Here is a 16,147-nt window from a genome sequence, read left to right on the forward strand (position 1 = left end):
AACCCTAGGAGATTTACCTCTCAGAAAAAGAAAAAGAAAAGAATAAAAAACACACAGCATTTCACCGACCTAGGATTTTTAATACAGACAAAGAAGAAGATGGCAAGATGCTTTTCAGAAAGAACTAAAAGGAGCCCCTGCGAGGAACCAACGTAGCACTTTTACATAACATTTAGTGACCCAAAAGTTATCTCAGAGAAAACATACATGTACACAGTGTACGTCAACATCTTGAAGTTTAGCAAAAGAACAAAGATATACATAGTAAGTTATCTTTACAATAAATGTAAACATTTTTGTGCTTGTATAAATAGAGGATCTTACATGGCTTCCCTGAGAAAGGAAATTTCTCTTTGAGCCACCGTATAACAAACAGTTAAAAGGTCTTTAATCAATGGCCATTAATTTTAAATAAATTATATTGATATTTTCCTCATAATTTTAAAATGAAGGCAAAACATCTTTTTAACATGGATTGATTAAAGTTACTTAAAATATCATTTTTAAAACCTTTTAGTTGTTGTTATGTTTGTTTCTGAGATTGTTTTACCCAACTTCTCAGCCAATGGAAAAAATCATCAGTCATATTAAAATTTTATGGTATACCCTTTCTTCAACCTTGGTGAACTTTAGGTTAACTTTCTGTAACTTGCTAGAAACAGAAAGAAAACTGTTGTTTTTTATTCCTTCACTATAAAAACAGTTAATGCAATCTATTATAATTTAGATAACTGATGCTCAATAAAGCCACTTATAAAAAGTAACAACAGCAACATTTAATTGTAGCACAAAAAAGGTGTTAAATCGAAAAAAAAAAAAAAAAAAAAAAAAAACCAAAGAGAAAAGTACATATATTCTTATTTGATTACATTACTTTTGGTTGACATTATGATAATGATTACTTAATTGTTATTGTTACTGTAAGCAGTTTCAGTTCAGTGTACCTGTATATTCCTATCTTTTTTACTTATTTTGTCTCAAACCTATTGTCAGGTGACATTATGCAACTTCAGTTTGTTAAAAGCACCTTGACAGTAAATCCGTGTATGGTAAGTGAGAGAATTACAAAGCAGTTTTTCTTTTACTTTCAAATGAAATTCTTCTGTTTTTTTTAGTTGAGCATTCTTTCAGGAAGAAATGATTATTGTTCACAAGTTGTGAGCAACACATGATTTCAAACAAAATCACCATCCAAGTGAATATATGAAAGATCATATGTTCAAACTTCGGAGAAAGATATGAAGACAAGATTGATCATCGCAGTTATATGCATAACTTAAGCAGTTGTGAAATTAAAGCCTGAAAAATTTGGGCTTGAAGGGAATTCAAACCCATGACCTCTGCTATCCCATTGGTCGGGTGCGGTGCTCTCGCAGCTGAGCTATCAAGCCATCTGGGAGCTGGTCATGTTGCGAGTTTGTAATATACCCGTTGATGTTGAAGATACAAGTGAATAAATGAAAGATCATATAATATAAAAATCTGAACTGTGGAGAAAGATTTGAAGAAATGATTGATGATCGCAATAAACACACAACTTATCACCAGCTACGTATAGGTAATCATACAGTTTTGAGTTCAATTTGGAATTAATTTGCATGAGTGAATTTTTCAAAAAGCTGAAATTGCACAAGCCGCTTCAGCGAGTGTAATTTCAGCTTTTTGAAAAACTCACAAGTGCAAATTAACTCCAAATTGAACGAGAAAAACCATATGATTACTTATTAATAATATAAACATGAAAAAATTCGCGTGGAGGAAGTGCCGGAAGATCTTTCTTGAAGCCATTTTTTCCCATTTGAGAAAACATTTTTCAAAGTTTCAGCACAAATTTTCGTCATCATTTTACGTGATATCATTTTCTTAGAAAAGTTCCTATTGTCTTTCAGTCAATCATAATCCAGAATTTTGATGTGTAATTTGCACTGGTGTTACACTTGAACTGCACTGCTCTTAGCCAATCAGAATCGAGTAATTTTTTCATGTGTGTTATTATAAGTGTAATATGTAATTTGGCTAACTTCACGTTTCCACTTTTGCCTCACTTCATAAGCATGCTTTCGTTGTGAATTCTCATATTTTTGATCTACAAATTGGGTCAAAGACATGCTGGTCTAATGAAGTCTCCTATGCACCACTATTTGTGTTGTCATGCAATTCTTCTTCTCCAATTGAGTGTTGCATGATCCCCCATAAAGGACTGCATAGAAGACAAGGTCCAATGGTGATTGCAATGGACTTGGCGTCAAAGAAGAGTTTCTATCTCATATTTTATAATTTCATGTTACAGGGCAACCATGAGCATCTCCTTCTCCAAGGAGAGGAGTGTCTGTATCTCAATACTGGAGACATGGTGTCCGAGACACAGGATTTGATAGAGGGGAAAGGAACTAGGCCTGTGATTGGTGGAACTGTTGGGCACAGTACATTGGTCAGTAACAAACAATGGATTGTTATCCAGGTGGGTTTGTTTGAGTGCGTGACTTGGGGACTGTAACGCCATCACTAATATTGTATAATTTATTATTTTTTTGTGTGTGAACTTAATCTCCATGCAAACATTTCTTAAGATCTAAAGTGCTTTTGTTTTTTAATCATTTTAGATTCCTTCAAATTATCTGGATAGCAACTGGCCAATCAGGGTGAGTATCTGAACAAAAAACTGACACTTTTTAGTGTTAGAGCATAGTAAGTAGAGTTGCTAACTATGGTTAGAGCTACTTTCATATGAACATGATAAATTGTTTTCTGTAGTGTTAGCATTGTGTTTCCTTAGACTTTCTAAAAGTCCTTTCCAATAATTCTTCCCTGGCCTGTTGGTTTCGCCGTTGGAAACCTCTCGCGACTTACGTCGCTTGTGCTCACCCTCGCGACTTCCTCGCACGAAGATTACCCTCTCGCTTTGCTCGAGGGAGATAAATAAGTCAAGGATTAAGAAAAGGTCGACTTGTGGCAAGTCTATGTTTCCTCTGCTTGTAATTATATTTTAAAAGGATCAATGCAAGCCTTGCGCGCATTTTCTCGCTAAAATATCCCTGACATGGAGAGAGCCTTATTCGATTGACCTATCAGAAAAGGGTGTTCCATAAACCAATCAAGATCTGTGCGCATTCGCCCCCGTTCGGAAAATCAAAACCAATCACATTGCTTACTTTACTCTTTTTGCCTTGTTTATCTCGTAGTATGCAGCTGTTGATAAAACTGGACGCTGCGTAGCTGTTGCTGGCAGAACAGGAATCGCTCATTATTCACTCAATAGCAGAAAATGGAAACTCTTTGGAAACGTGTCACAGGTATGCAAATATCATAGCTTATGAAAATACGGGTAGAGGGGCGGGGGGAGAGAGCAGGGTAGGAGGGGACAGGTGGTTGCACTCAGTACTGTATATCAACAGTCGTCTACGAGTCCAATAGCCAGGATTTTTTGATATTTCACCCCTGATTTATCATAACGTTAGATAACGTTTTGTTGTGCGAGGAAGACTGTGATCGTCGACACTATTTCTTATTACCTGTAGGAACAAAGCTTCTCGTGCCGAGGTGGCCTGTCTTGGTGGAGAGATTTTCTCATTGTGCCGTGTTACAACTTTAGCTCGTCATCAGATGAAGTAAGTGTCGGTTTGTTTGGTTTTTTTTTCGATAAATTTAGATTTGAATCAATTTGCATGAACTGTATTTCTCAATTTCCCATACGTAGATGAACAAAATTCACAAGCAGATAACAAAATTTCCCTTTGAATCTTTTACAGGTTCGTTTTTATCTCAGGACATGCAACTTGGACAATGCCTTTTCGCTGAATGTCAAGCTCCCTGCTCCAGCATTCCTGGTGAATGTGTTTCGTTGTTTGCTGTTGGTGTACTGTTCTGACTGTCGAGTGGTGTTCTTCTCGCTGGAAAGGACAGACGATAATCCAAGTAAGGAGGGTTGTGAAGTACTTCCTCTTGTCAGATTAAAACCAATTCACGACGACGGATATGAAAATTGTTCAACGATACGATTATCCCTTCCCAGTTGTTTGAGGCGGGTGGCTTACCATCTAACATAACTTAAGGGCAAAACGACTTTGCTATGTATCATGGGGGTTGATATTCTTAGTCCTACAACCTGGTCCTTGAATGGAATAGCCCCTCTAGATAACAGTTTAGGTCAACAAGGTTCCTAATGCAAATATTATCCTACTTGTTCCAGGATTAAAAGGAGAACAGACGCGCAACCGAGAAATAAAGAAGAGAGAAGACTAGGGAGAGCTGAGGGGGCACTTCTCTCTCCCTAGTTCCCCCTTTTTTTCCATCTCTCTCACGTGTCTGTGAGCGCTCGCTTCAAACAACAAAACAATAACAAAACCACGTTAGCGATAACTAAAACTTGATTCAGTTATTGTTTTCCACGTTCTTCACTCTCTTTGCACCCTTACAGATGTTCCCGAGGTACATGTGTCACGCGTGCAGGAAGTGTCTTTAGTTAATCACGTGCCGCATCCCTTAGCAGTGGTACATGTCACGCTAACTTCATTGTATGCCGGTAAGTGAAATGTCACGCTAAAACGTCACAGTATTCAGTTGTTATAAATGTCACAACATCTGATTACATGTCACTCTAACTTTACCTTGGATTGGTATCTGAAATGACACATTAACCTTACAGTATGTTATTAAGAAAGGTTTTTGACATCATGCCATAGCCCTCTTCAGGAGATGAGAAACAGTCTCATGAAACTTGTCAACTAAACTGACGCTTCTTTGAGCTCTGAGGTGCCGACCACACTGATACGTTTTCGCATGAAAACGCCTACTTTTTGATGCGTTACGACTAAAACGACCGAAAACGCTGATGAAAACGTAGGCTTTCGAAAACGGTTTCAAAACAGGATCCCTTTTGAAAACGCATTGTTTTGAAAATGCTCCATTTCTAGCGTGGACAGGTGAAAATGGATCCTAAAAAAGCGTCATATACTGCCGTTTTCATCAGCGTTTTCGGTGGTTTTAGTTTGAACGATAGGCAAAGACGTATCAAAAAGTATGCGTTTTCGTACGAAAACGCATTAGTGTGGACAGGTGAAAACAAAACGAAAATCCTAGTGTGGTCGGAAAATATTTGCTGCGTTTTCATTGAGACAAGAACGAATACTTGTAAATACGCATTAGTTTAGTCAGGGCCTAAGGAAAGATTGCGTGATATGCCCAAACTTAAAGACCCTCCGCTTAAAAGACTACATAGAAACCCACCTCAATTAAAGATATTTTAAACTGTCTTTTTGTTCTCAGAATACCAAGGCTCTGACGGACTGGACGGTGTGGAATCACTTATCACAAATGTTGGTGGACGCTTACTAATGCTGCAAAAAGACAAGGCATCCCCTGAAAGAAAATCTAAAAAGGTATCGGTAATGTGAATTAGTGTTTAGCAAACCCTGGATCCTTAGTAACTTTTGATTGAAAATACAATCGCATACTTTTCACTTGGCCGTGTGATTGTGTTTTTTTTTCCCATGGCTAAAATGGCTGACAGGCTCGATGTGCACTGTACGAGCAACATCGTGGCTGTTATTTTGGTCGTCTTGGAAAGAATTATGAATCTTTGTGTCATTTGGAACAGAGAGAGAGCTTTCTGCCATTTTTTAGCAACTTTCAAAGTAGCTGAAAAGTAAACCTTGGATTTTAACAAGAATCGAACCCATGAATTTTGTGATTCCAGTGCGAACGCTCTACCACTGCTTTACGAAGCCGAGAGAACCGGTCAACAAGGAGAAAGAAAATGGATGCAGGGGACCACGAATTACCGTAAATCCTCGAATTAGCGTCCCCCGCCTGCCCCTATCTTCTCCTAAATTTGAAATAAGCGCCCTGGGCGCTAATTCGAGGATTTACGGTAATTGCGAAAATGTTTTGGGGTCTTTGTTTCAAAAGTTGTGTTGATTAACCTGACTTCTTTTCTAAATAAAATTTCGCATCCGCAAAGTAATTGCGTACTAATGAAACTGTGTTTTTTGTTTTGTGTAGTCGTCATTTTGCTCTCCTGTTGTCCTGGCTTCGTGTGTGGAAAACGTGTGGACATCCTCAACGTCGAGTCGAACTAAACGGCATCTGATGGAAGCTCTGTGGCTGGGATGCGGAGCGAATGGAATGAAGGTACACCAAGCTAATGTTGATGTTTATACAAATTCTCATTTCTGGTCTCCATATGATCGTTCTAGTTTAGTTAGGAGAATTTGTTATTAGATGTTCATTTAAAGCTTCTTTATTTTCATACATGACGTGCTTGATTTTGTGTTAAAGTTTTCAAGGGAAATTAGATCTTGACCGTTGTGTCGCTAGAGAGCTTAAGACTTGAGGTCACATCTTGTTATTATCAACCGCTTTCCCAGTCATTTTTCAAAACCTGAATTTCCACTTTGGAAAGGAGCTCGTTTCCTTAACGGAAAAAACTCAAGTCATGTCTGTTTGGTTTGATTCACAGGTTTGGCTCCCTTTATTTCCTGGAAATGATGAAAACCCGCCGAATTTCCTGTCCAAGCGAATTATGCTGCCATTTCAACTGAACATCTATCCATTAGGTAAACATTGTAACGGTTGGACTTTCTACAATTACATTGGGATCAGTGACAGTAAAAGGAAAGCAAAATGGTGATACTGTAAAATGCATTTAAGCCGTGGGTTTAGGTTTGTTTAAAAGGGAATTGGGAGGAGTTATTTTCAGTGGGCCTTCTAATCGGAAGGAAGTTGCCTTTCAGACGATGATTGCTTATATTTGAAATGAAGTCTCGTCTGAAACATATTTCGTGTAGAGTTTTTTGGGACCTCGATGTGGGGTGGGGCGGGGGAGAGATGGGGAAGTGAAGGATTGGGGGAGAGGTGGGGTCTTATTGTAATTTTAAATTTAAACATGGAAAACCTTACATCAAGATGTGAAATTTAATTTCGTTTGATTGTAATTTGTAATATATATATTTTTTCACAGCTGTGTTATTTCAAGATGCTGTGATTCTTGGTGCAGCCAATGAACCAATGCCTTTAGAATGTACATCGCCTGCTCCAACCTCTCTATCACCCCAAGCCTTTCCTTTCTGTACGCTAGAAAGAACGGTTAGTCACCTTTTCATTCAATTCAGTCGTAAAGTGTTGAAATTTGAAATTCTCCTCAGTGATCCCATACATTTCTTCTCTTATTGGTTCTCGAGAATTTGGTGATACATCAAGACAGTATCCCTTGGTTGATGATCATCGTTATTCTCATCACCTGCCGGAGTGCTTGACAATGTGTTGATATTGTAAGGAGAGTTAAGGTCTTGATCCGTCTTAATACCAATTTCACTGTCTTGCTACTAGAGTCGTGTTGAATGGTTTCATTTGAATTTAATCCGATTGTACGCTTGCTTTGCTCTTAGACTCAAATATACCTGCATCATGTTTTGAGGCAACTCCTGCGTCGAAAGTAAGTGTTGTTCCCGTTTAGTCTGTTGTTTAATTTAAACGATTTGGTTGAACTTACAGTACATAAATAAATGAGCGAGCGAGCGAACGAACAAACGAATATACGAACAAGATAGAGAGGAAGTGACCGAATGACCGAATGGACGGAAGAACGAACGAGCGGACGAACGAGATTGCCTAAACTTAAAACGGAATGCGGAAAGAGAGTGTCCTACTTCCGTTTTATAAATGACTGGATGTCTCTCCCAGTATTTTTAAGAAAGCCAATGCCATGCACAATTTTTAAGAAAAACCTTATGAGGTTCTTAATGGATAAACATTTTTAGAAAAAACATTTTTAGATGTACGACGTATTGTTAATAGATAATTATTTGTAATTAGTTTTTTTAGGACAGTAGGTAGTTTTGGTAGTTTTAGTAGTTTTAATTATTGTATATTTTATATTTTAGATCTGTGATATTTGTATTTCTTATTTTAGATTTTAGTACTTTTTATTTTTATAGAGGACCTCCCTGAAAACCACGTATTTACGTGACGGGCGCTTCCTCTTTAAAGATTGTTATTATTATTATTATTATTATTATTATTATTATTATTATTATTATTATTATTATTAATGAGCGGACGAACGAATGAACGAACGAGCGAAAGAGCGAACCAAGCACCTTTACAACCATCCATCCATCCATGGAAGCAACCAGTGAAACGAGTAGATTTGGGACCAAATTGAAGTGTTTTTTTTTGTGATAACAAGCAACTGATCAAGCTGTCACATTTGAGATAAAAGAGTTGAACAACAATGACGATGCATTAAAGAGTTTTTTTTTTATTTTTCTCAGCTCATCTCAGTAGTTACTTTTACCCAAATGTCTCTAACTTGTTTTAGATTTTTAGCTAATCTTGGGTTTTTTCTCTTGTCCTTAGCTTGGGACAACAGGCGTTGAAGATTGCCAACATGTGTTGTGACTTGCCATACTTTCCTCACGTACTTGAACTCATGTTACATGAAGTGTTGGAAGAGGAAGCCACAGCATCTGAACCCATTCCAGGTGATAAGGACGAGTTAGTTTAGGCAGGGAGGGGTGGTGGCCAACTGTTAATTTGCTGGACTACAGTTCAAGTTGGGGCTCGGCTTAGGGAGACACTTAACTTTCCAAGAGCCTTGCTTCACCCAGGTGTATTAATGGGTACCGGCGAATTGAATGCTGGGGGTAACCCTGTGATGAACTAGCATCCCATCCAGGGGGAGTAGAAATACTCCTAGTTGCTTTGATGCGATATAAAAACGGGAGATAAGCCCAGCCCTAATGGGCCACTAGGTGGGAACACGGAGATAACCTAATTCGTGATTTTAAGGAGAAATATCATGATGTACTTATTAAAGTAGAGAAACAAAGAAGGGACTGTAGAGAATAAGGATAGTTTCAGGTGCTGTCCTCTTTCTGATGTAAAACTTGCAAAATACTTTCAAATTGATGGAAATTTCAAAATGATCGTTTTCTAGAGGTGGAAAAACAGCAGAGAAGTGTTAATAGACCGAAGATAAATAAGGATGGTTACGACTCAGGAAGATTGAAACGGATTATAAGAACAACAAAGTTGAAAAAAGTTGGGTAATGTTTGCAGGAGGTACCACTCCTACATAGTTCCCGTAAGGTTGAGGAAGATTGAGTTAGACTGGGGACGAAGAACTTAGTAAAAAAAAAAATAAATAATAAAGCTAACTATGAGTGCTACATCTTTATAATTGAAAGTAAAATTAAACCGTCATTATTCGTTGTGTTATTGTCTAGGTATGCTTAAACTTTTACAGAATCATAGTGAAAATATGATATAACATTATTTGTTACTTTATTTAACTGTAAGGGGAATGTACATTCTGACTTTTTCTTTGCTTTTTGTTAGATGCTCTCCTTCCACGTATTGTTCGGTTCATCAAGGAGTTTCCTCAATATCTGGAGACAGTGGTGCATTGTGCAAGGAAAACAGAGGTTGCTTTATGGAGTTATTTATTCACGGCTGTGGGCAATCCACGCGATCTTTTTGCAGTAAGCAACTTAAGATGGCTTTTTGCAGTTAAACCTTTAGTGGTTATTGTTGAAAGGAAGTTTAGTCACAGTTTAAGAAAAGTCATGGTCTAAAGGGGTGTAAACTAATACGGACACTTGTTTTACATCCTTTAAACCAGATTCATTTGAAACGAGGTTCGTCCTACCATCGTTTACAAAGTCCCCATGTAACCTTTAATTCAGTCAGACCATAAAGAGCGCGAGACCAATTGAATTTTTCTTTGCGTCTTTCTCGCGCTACGCGATCGCCTTCGCGATTCGCGCTTTGCTTGAAATGTTCACTGAATCAATGAACGTGGTAGTAAGTTTACTTTTTTTAATCGGATTAAAATGTTTCCTTTTGTGGTTTCTTGTCAGGATTGCCTGGCGGCAGGTAAATTGGAGACTGCAGCTTCTTATCTTATTATCCTACAAAACTTGGAACAACCAACTGTCAGCAAACAGGTTTGTGTAATAAAAAACGAAGGACAGACGCCAATGGGCAGGGCTGAGTGTCCGTATTATATAAATGGATCTATAAGGAGAGGTTAGGCTGTACAGTCAACCTCTCTTTATGGCCAGGAGATGGTAATTTTGGGAGTGGGGTTTATTGTAGGAAGTTTATAATCGGAAGTCTTTCCAGTTGACTCACACTTTTTTAACCAGTGGCAAAGTTTGAATTTAGTTAAAGTTAAAATCAAGCAAATTCTGTGCACCGGTATCACCCCATATATTTGGGGTTCAGGGACAATTCCACTTACTTCGCTCTGATTTGGACGCTCGCGTTTTAAATTGCAACTCCTTCAATGTTGAAATAAGAACCGTATCCTTAATTTTTCTTTGTAGCATGCTACCATCTTACTGGATAAAGCTTTGGACAGCTGTAAATGGAATGTGAGTTTTGTGAAGGCCTTTGAGATTATATGATTGCTGCGTTGTGTGCTCATCAAGGGAAATTTTATAACTTTTAGAGGACACTTTGCTCATTTTGCAGTGTATTTTAACGAAGCTCCCAACTCAAAATTTCGCGGCTCTTGTCGTGTGGCTAGAACTCATTTCAAAAAACCATCCCGCGCACCTTTTCGAGACAACAATTGAAAAGTTTGTTGTTGTTCTTATCTAATTAAGCCTTAATTTCGCGAGCAAATTTTCATTGTTATGTTTTCTTTTTGCGACAGATAGCGCAAGATCTCGTCCGTTTCCTTCGTTGTATTGCCGCAGACGAACTCGACTCCCCTCCACGGTCCCCAACGTATGTCAAACCACACCACCCCCCACCCTTGAGTCCAACTGCTTCTGTAGACGGTGACGACATTCCTTACGTGGTTAATCCTCACGCGCGCTCCTCGAGTGTCTCGAAGCCTCCTACACGCGCGTCCCTCACGCGTGGAAGCTCTATGGAGAAAGGCTTTATAACAAGGACTCCTTCAACAGAGAAAGCTTCTTTGTCGAGAACAAGTTCAGTGGACAAGTCGCGGAAAGTATTGGCAGCGAGCTCTCTGACTTTACCTACACAGCCGAAGTAAGATAGTAAGGTTCTTTTGTTTATCTCAAACCCCTTCAGGTCTATAAGGACCTCTGTGATTTAAGACTCATCGCTCTTCTGTGTCTCCTCGCAATCCTCCCCTACCTCGTTACAATTTTATCATCGAGACGACTGGGGGCGAAGTTTGCTTTACTGCGGCGTCCTTTACAGCTGTCATTTCGCTTGCAACGCAACACACGGGCTGCGTGATGACTGAAACAACGACTACAAAAGAGAGAGTATTGTAGTTATACTATATAATTTTTGTTGTTTCTTGATACTGGTGCGACAGATCCTCTCATTTACTTTACTTGTGTGACTTTATCTATCGTCACAGACGACCATCGGAGTCGGACAACCCAGACAACTTCTTCATCGACACCATTTTGAATCGTCACGCCAGGCTGCTGTTAACAGCCATGCGTCTCAGAGACTTGGGAAAATTCGCGGCTCACTTGGAGTTCGCTCTTGAACCGTGGCTTCGTAAAGAAAAGTAAGTAAACGTCGACTGATCAACACCTAATGTCTCCTTACAATTTCAGGACATTATCAGGTAGGCAGGTTATGAGAATAAGGAAAATCATCAGCTAGGGAATTAAAGCAGACCTCGCTACAGGAAGGAAATACCCCCCACCGGGGGGGGGGGTACTCCCTTACATGGGCTATATAGGTTTGTGTGGCCCCAAAGGGTATGGTTTTTTAATCTGTTTTGGTCAGAAATAGGTAATCAATTTTGACCATTTTGGTCTCGTATAGGGTATGAATTTTGCACTCTAGTCTTGAATCTAGATTTTTTTTTTTAAGACGAAGCTATCCTACCTAATAAAACTGAGCATATAAACATTGCCTTTAACATCCGCCTGAACTAGGGAACTAATTACAAGGTGGGGCTGAAATGAGGTATTGATTAAAGGGTCAGGTCTGAATAGGGTTGCGAATTTTTGGTCAGCCCATAAATAAGGTAAGGAAAATCACAATTTTTGTTCTTAAATAGGATAAGGGTTTTGGGAAGCGGGCCGCACACCCCCACCCAATTTTTCTGGGAGTACCCCCCCCCCCCCGGGAAATAAACATACTGTAACCTCATTATCAGCATCTTGTCATTGAAAATAGAAAATAAACAAACCGTAATCTTTTATGCTTTTTTTGCAGAAATCGCGCCGCTCGTGTCGATGATTACATCGAAACTTTAACAAGTATCCACAGGAATTTCGATCTTCCTTACCCAGCTGTCAATCAGCTGACAACTGGACCGCTGTCGTCTAAACCTTGGAGTAGATATGGTGAGTGACCGCTCGAATGTGATCATTATTTTATTTCTCCTTAGAATACCAATATAATGTCAAGCAGAGAGAACTGATGAGAATAATGAAAATCATCAACAAGGGTGTAGTGCTGATTTACTACCGAATTCTCAAGACTTGCCTTACAGGAAATGTATTGGCATCGGAAAGGAGAGGTTATATTTTCTGCTATGGATGTGATGCGATTTGAAATTTGATTTGTTTCTTAATATACATGTATGACAATGCGATAGTACTCATATACGTGGAAACCTTAAAAATGACGACACTCGTTGCAGTGACGAAATCCCCGCTCTGCTCTCTGATTGGCTAGTGAGACTCGGAAACTTTTCGGGTACGATTACGAAAGCTTACCAAAGGCTTCGCGTTTCTTAAGTCGGAGGAAGGTCAAGAACGAGGTTGAAAATTAAGGATGTTTCTCTTTAGGTCGTTTGTCGTCAGTATCCTCGTCTGGTAGCGCGCGTGGTGGGCGACAAACCCTGGACGACTTGGAAAGCAGAATAGAACTGGGAATCGAGCTTGGAGAGGAGGTGGATGAGGAGGAAGAAGCACACTTGTCTCCAGTGTGTAGAAGTAAGAACTTTGCATATCCGCAGTCTTCCTTTCTTACAAGGTCAAGTCACATTCAATATCTTATTTCTATTTGAAGGGAATCTTGTCTGAAAAGCAGTTCAAGTTCCAAAGTGTTCTGATGGTTCTCTTTAACTGATTCTGTTTTTTTTGTTGCTGTTGTTATATTTCTGTAAGTGGTTCTAATACGAAGTCCAATCGCGCATTGACGTCATAATTTCCCATCAAGCTTTGCAAAAATAAACATTCGGCGCGCGGGAAACTTGAAATCCTAAATAAGCTGAAAAGAAACGCCCAGCATTGAAAACAGGAAAAGAATTATCGACTTCAAATCACTGAAACAATTTAACACAAACACCAACTTGTGATTTTGTACAAAACTGTTTTTAGCCAAGATTCTCGTTAAGAAATGGAAAGGAAAACATCAAATTTAGTCTCGTATTGGTTTTTAGGGGATGTTGTGTTGTCGAAGTTTTGCGACGTCTGCCATATCCAACCATTTTACCTAGGATCCAACTGTATTCCCTGACTTTGTAGTATTCTTGTCGTTTGCCTAGTTATTGATGCTTTTCGACCTGTTTTAGTTCTGAAACATTGTAAAGCAGGGTATAATATATCTCCCTCATCTTTGAGGAGGGACTCTAAAACCGAAAACATTTCACAGATAGCGTGCATTTTATCGGCCTGGTAGAATTTCCTGGTAGAATTAATTTGCCTAGTAGAATTAATTTTTGTTTTGGAACAGATGATGACACAGGTCGTGTCAGCGGTGATCCATCGGAAACCAGCTCAGTGGCATACTCAATGGATGGCGAGGAGGACTGGATCTGGGGTGGAGAAGGGCCTGGATACGTGGATGTACAAGAAATTCGTGCCCAGCTTGCGTTCAGCGGTTCATTGCCAGCGCTAAGAGAAATAAGGTCAGTTGTAGAGATTTATTGAAGGAGCTACGTCACAGTTTGCGCACTTTAAAACTACCACTAAAACTGTGTAGTGTGATCTCTTCTAAGCCTCGCAATGTGTCAAAACCAACCTACAAAGTAACCTATTTGGTAGTGAAATGTGTTACCATTTTTGTTACGTGTTAAATTTGTTCCCTTTCCATGCTGTGGAAGAAAAGAAAGGTAAATAAATCCGAATCTCCAGCGTATTGTTTCAAACAGACATTAACTTGACGTTTTTCTCCGTTTCAAGATTTTTACTTCAGATATTTGTAGAGGCTAAGTGTCATGACTGGTGGTTCATTCTGTCACTTGTATTGCGTGACAGCACGAGTTTGACAGACTTTATCGACGACGTCATTAAACTTCGGGACACAACTGCGGAGTCACTGTCCCGGATGAAAGACGGTATCGAATCGCTAGAGGCCTGGGCTGAACAAAATTGGTGAGTCTAGTTGGTTAATTTAATGACATTGTTTTTCAAGAGCAATTTTGTCTTTGCTCTCTCTTGTGTTTTATATATTTCGAGTTGGAAAACTGGGGGAGGGGTGGGGAGAACAGGAGAATATATGGCTGAAGATTGGTTATGACATACGGGCCGCGGGCGTTACGGTCCTTACAGAATGACCGAGAGCCCGATAATCTTCCGTTTGGCACGACTAAGCCCAGTGAATAAGTGTTATCTCTGGTGTCTCATTTTTTTAGCCATGGTTACCATTTGTTCCTTGGTCTTCACAAAGAGCACTGGCTCGCTCTTGAGAGAGCACTGACAGAGGCCAAAAATGCGCCCAAAGAGCAAAAGGACAGCAGTCCCGCCTCTGAGTCTAACCGTCAATCACGTCAGTCTAGCACGAGTAAGGACGAAGAAAGGCCTGGAGACGAAGAAGAGGAATTGCAAGAAGTGGCCGAGGAGGACAAGAACGAGTACGAGTGTGTTGTGTCGTAAACGTTCCAAAAACTGCTTCAAGGTATACTAACATTTACAAAGTCGCCAGTCCGTGGATTGGAAACGTGAGGCCAAGAATTTGAAATAAAACAATTGCTTTGGCAGTCAAGTAAAATGGAACTGAGCAAGTGAAATATTTGTAGTTATTGCTTTAATATATTTGGAAAGAAGCGGAGAAACCTAAATATACCTTCCTTAGTTCATGAAAGGTTCGCGTTACTATGGGACTTAAATTCTGCCATTCCACAAGAATGGTGGTTCAAGAAGAATGGTGGTGGAGTACCTGTTTTTGTACAGCCTAAATAACTTGAACTTCAATATTGACTTCAACAAATAAGTGGAATTTTTTCAGCACACACATTAGGACAGCCGCTTGAGAGATTAGATGCCGGTGAAAGAAAACTTATAGAAATATATATGATATTTAAATGAAGAGAGCATCTGGTCTTGTATAAATCTGTGTTACTTCAGTGTAGCATCTTGACTCTGAGATTGTATGGCGGAGATTCCACTCAGATAAAAGCTGAAAACTCATGTTGACCTGACAAATTCTCTCAAAGCTGTGACACACTCTCCCTCACCGTTCGTGTAGTTATCCGTTTCATCTTAACTGCCAAGAAAATTCGTTGCCGGGAACCTTGAAAACTAGGGCTGGAATGGAATAACCTGATCCGAGGATAATTGCATCTCTAGCTTTCTAATTGGGTAGCTGAATCTCGGTTATCAGCCATCGGATTAAATCCGTGTTTGACTGTATGTGGAAAATGAGTGCGACAAGTGTCGCTTAGTTTTTGCCGGTAAGGGAAAAAAGTTCTGTCGGAAAAAAAAAATGGTGAAAGCAGCACATTTAGTAAGCTTTCTATCGCGAAAATAAGAACGAAGGAATGAAGAGGAAAAGCAGCACAGAAATCTACGGTAAAATCCAGTCATCACAGTATGGCAGTAAAACAGATTTTCGCCATAAGATTAAGCTTAGAACTCCAATAAACTTTGTTACCTTTATTTATTATATGGCTGGCTCCGTGAGCGGGCAAGATGAACTGAATCCTGAGCTGTGATTGGCTACCCGAGCGGGCGAGATGGCGCTATCTTGCCCGCTCGGGATTACCTGCTGTGTCTCGCAAGAAAATAGTGTTCTTTCTCCATATAATAAATCTTTTAAGAACCAAGCTTGTTCTGTCAAGATGGCTGGATAATGACTTCGTTCTTTTTTTTTTCGTGTTTATGGGCCTCGACTCCGTCTCAGTCCATAAACAAGCAAAAACAGAACTTGGCCAATATCCAGCCATCTTGACCTCACACTTGGTCATTTGCGTCTGTAGTCTTAATGATGACTGTTTCGTAATGAAACAAGTGAACAGTTAGTCGTGGCGGGACGAAAC

General features: G+C 39.5%; 1 protein-coding gene across 1 annotated transcript; it reads left to right on the forward strand.

Annotated features, from left to right (window-relative positions):
* The first annotated feature begins 2,221 nt into the window (after nt 1-2,221).
* On the forward strand, nt 2,222-15,299 carry LOC149113636 (guanine nucleotide exchange factor subunit RIC1-like). The gene is made up of 22 exons (XM_089287371.1): nt 2,222-2,461; nt 2,604-2,642; nt 3,183-3,293; nt 3,519-3,608; nt 3,750-3,915; nt 4,418-4,522; nt 5,266-5,378; nt 6,001-6,129; nt 6,458-6,554; nt 6,959-7,083; nt 7,386-7,432; nt 8,356-8,480; nt 9,337-9,479; nt 9,858-9,944; nt 10,326-10,373; nt 10,658-11,001; nt 11,342-11,497; nt 12,157-12,287; nt 12,735-12,881; nt 13,624-13,798; nt 14,073-14,264; nt 14,525-15,299. Exons 1-22 carry the CDS (start codon nt 2,222-2,224, stop codon nt 14,763-14,765), a joined length of 3,051 nt encoding a protein of 1,016 aa, XP_089143497.1. The 3' UTR covers nt 14,766-15,299.
* The last annotated feature ends 848 nt before the right edge of the window (nt 15,300-16,147 follow it).

The sequence above is a fragment of the Orbicella faveolata genome, unplaced genomic scaffold (assembly GCF_042242905.1).
Source record: "Orbicella faveolata isolate gen_17 unplaced genomic scaffold, um_ofav_v1 contig_14, whole genome shotgun sequence".
Taxonomy (NCBI): domain Eukaryota; kingdom Metazoa; phylum Cnidaria; class Anthozoa; order Scleractinia; family Merulinidae; genus Orbicella; species Orbicella faveolata.

Excerpts from the sequence above, each read along its gene's own strand:
- LOC149113636 (XM_089287371.1), top strand. The coding sequence starts at position 2,222 with ATGGTGATTGCAATGGACTTGGCGTCAAAGAAGAGTTTCTATCTCATA. Across the intron at positions 6,555-6,958 it reads ACTGAACATCTATCCATTAG|CTGTGTTATTTCAAGATGCT; the intron begins GTAAACATTGTA and ends ATTTTTTCACAG. Across the intron at positions 9,945-10,325 it reads AACCAACTGTCAGCAAACAG|CATGCTACCATCTTACTGGA; the intron begins GTTTGTGTAATA and ends TTTTCTTTGTAG.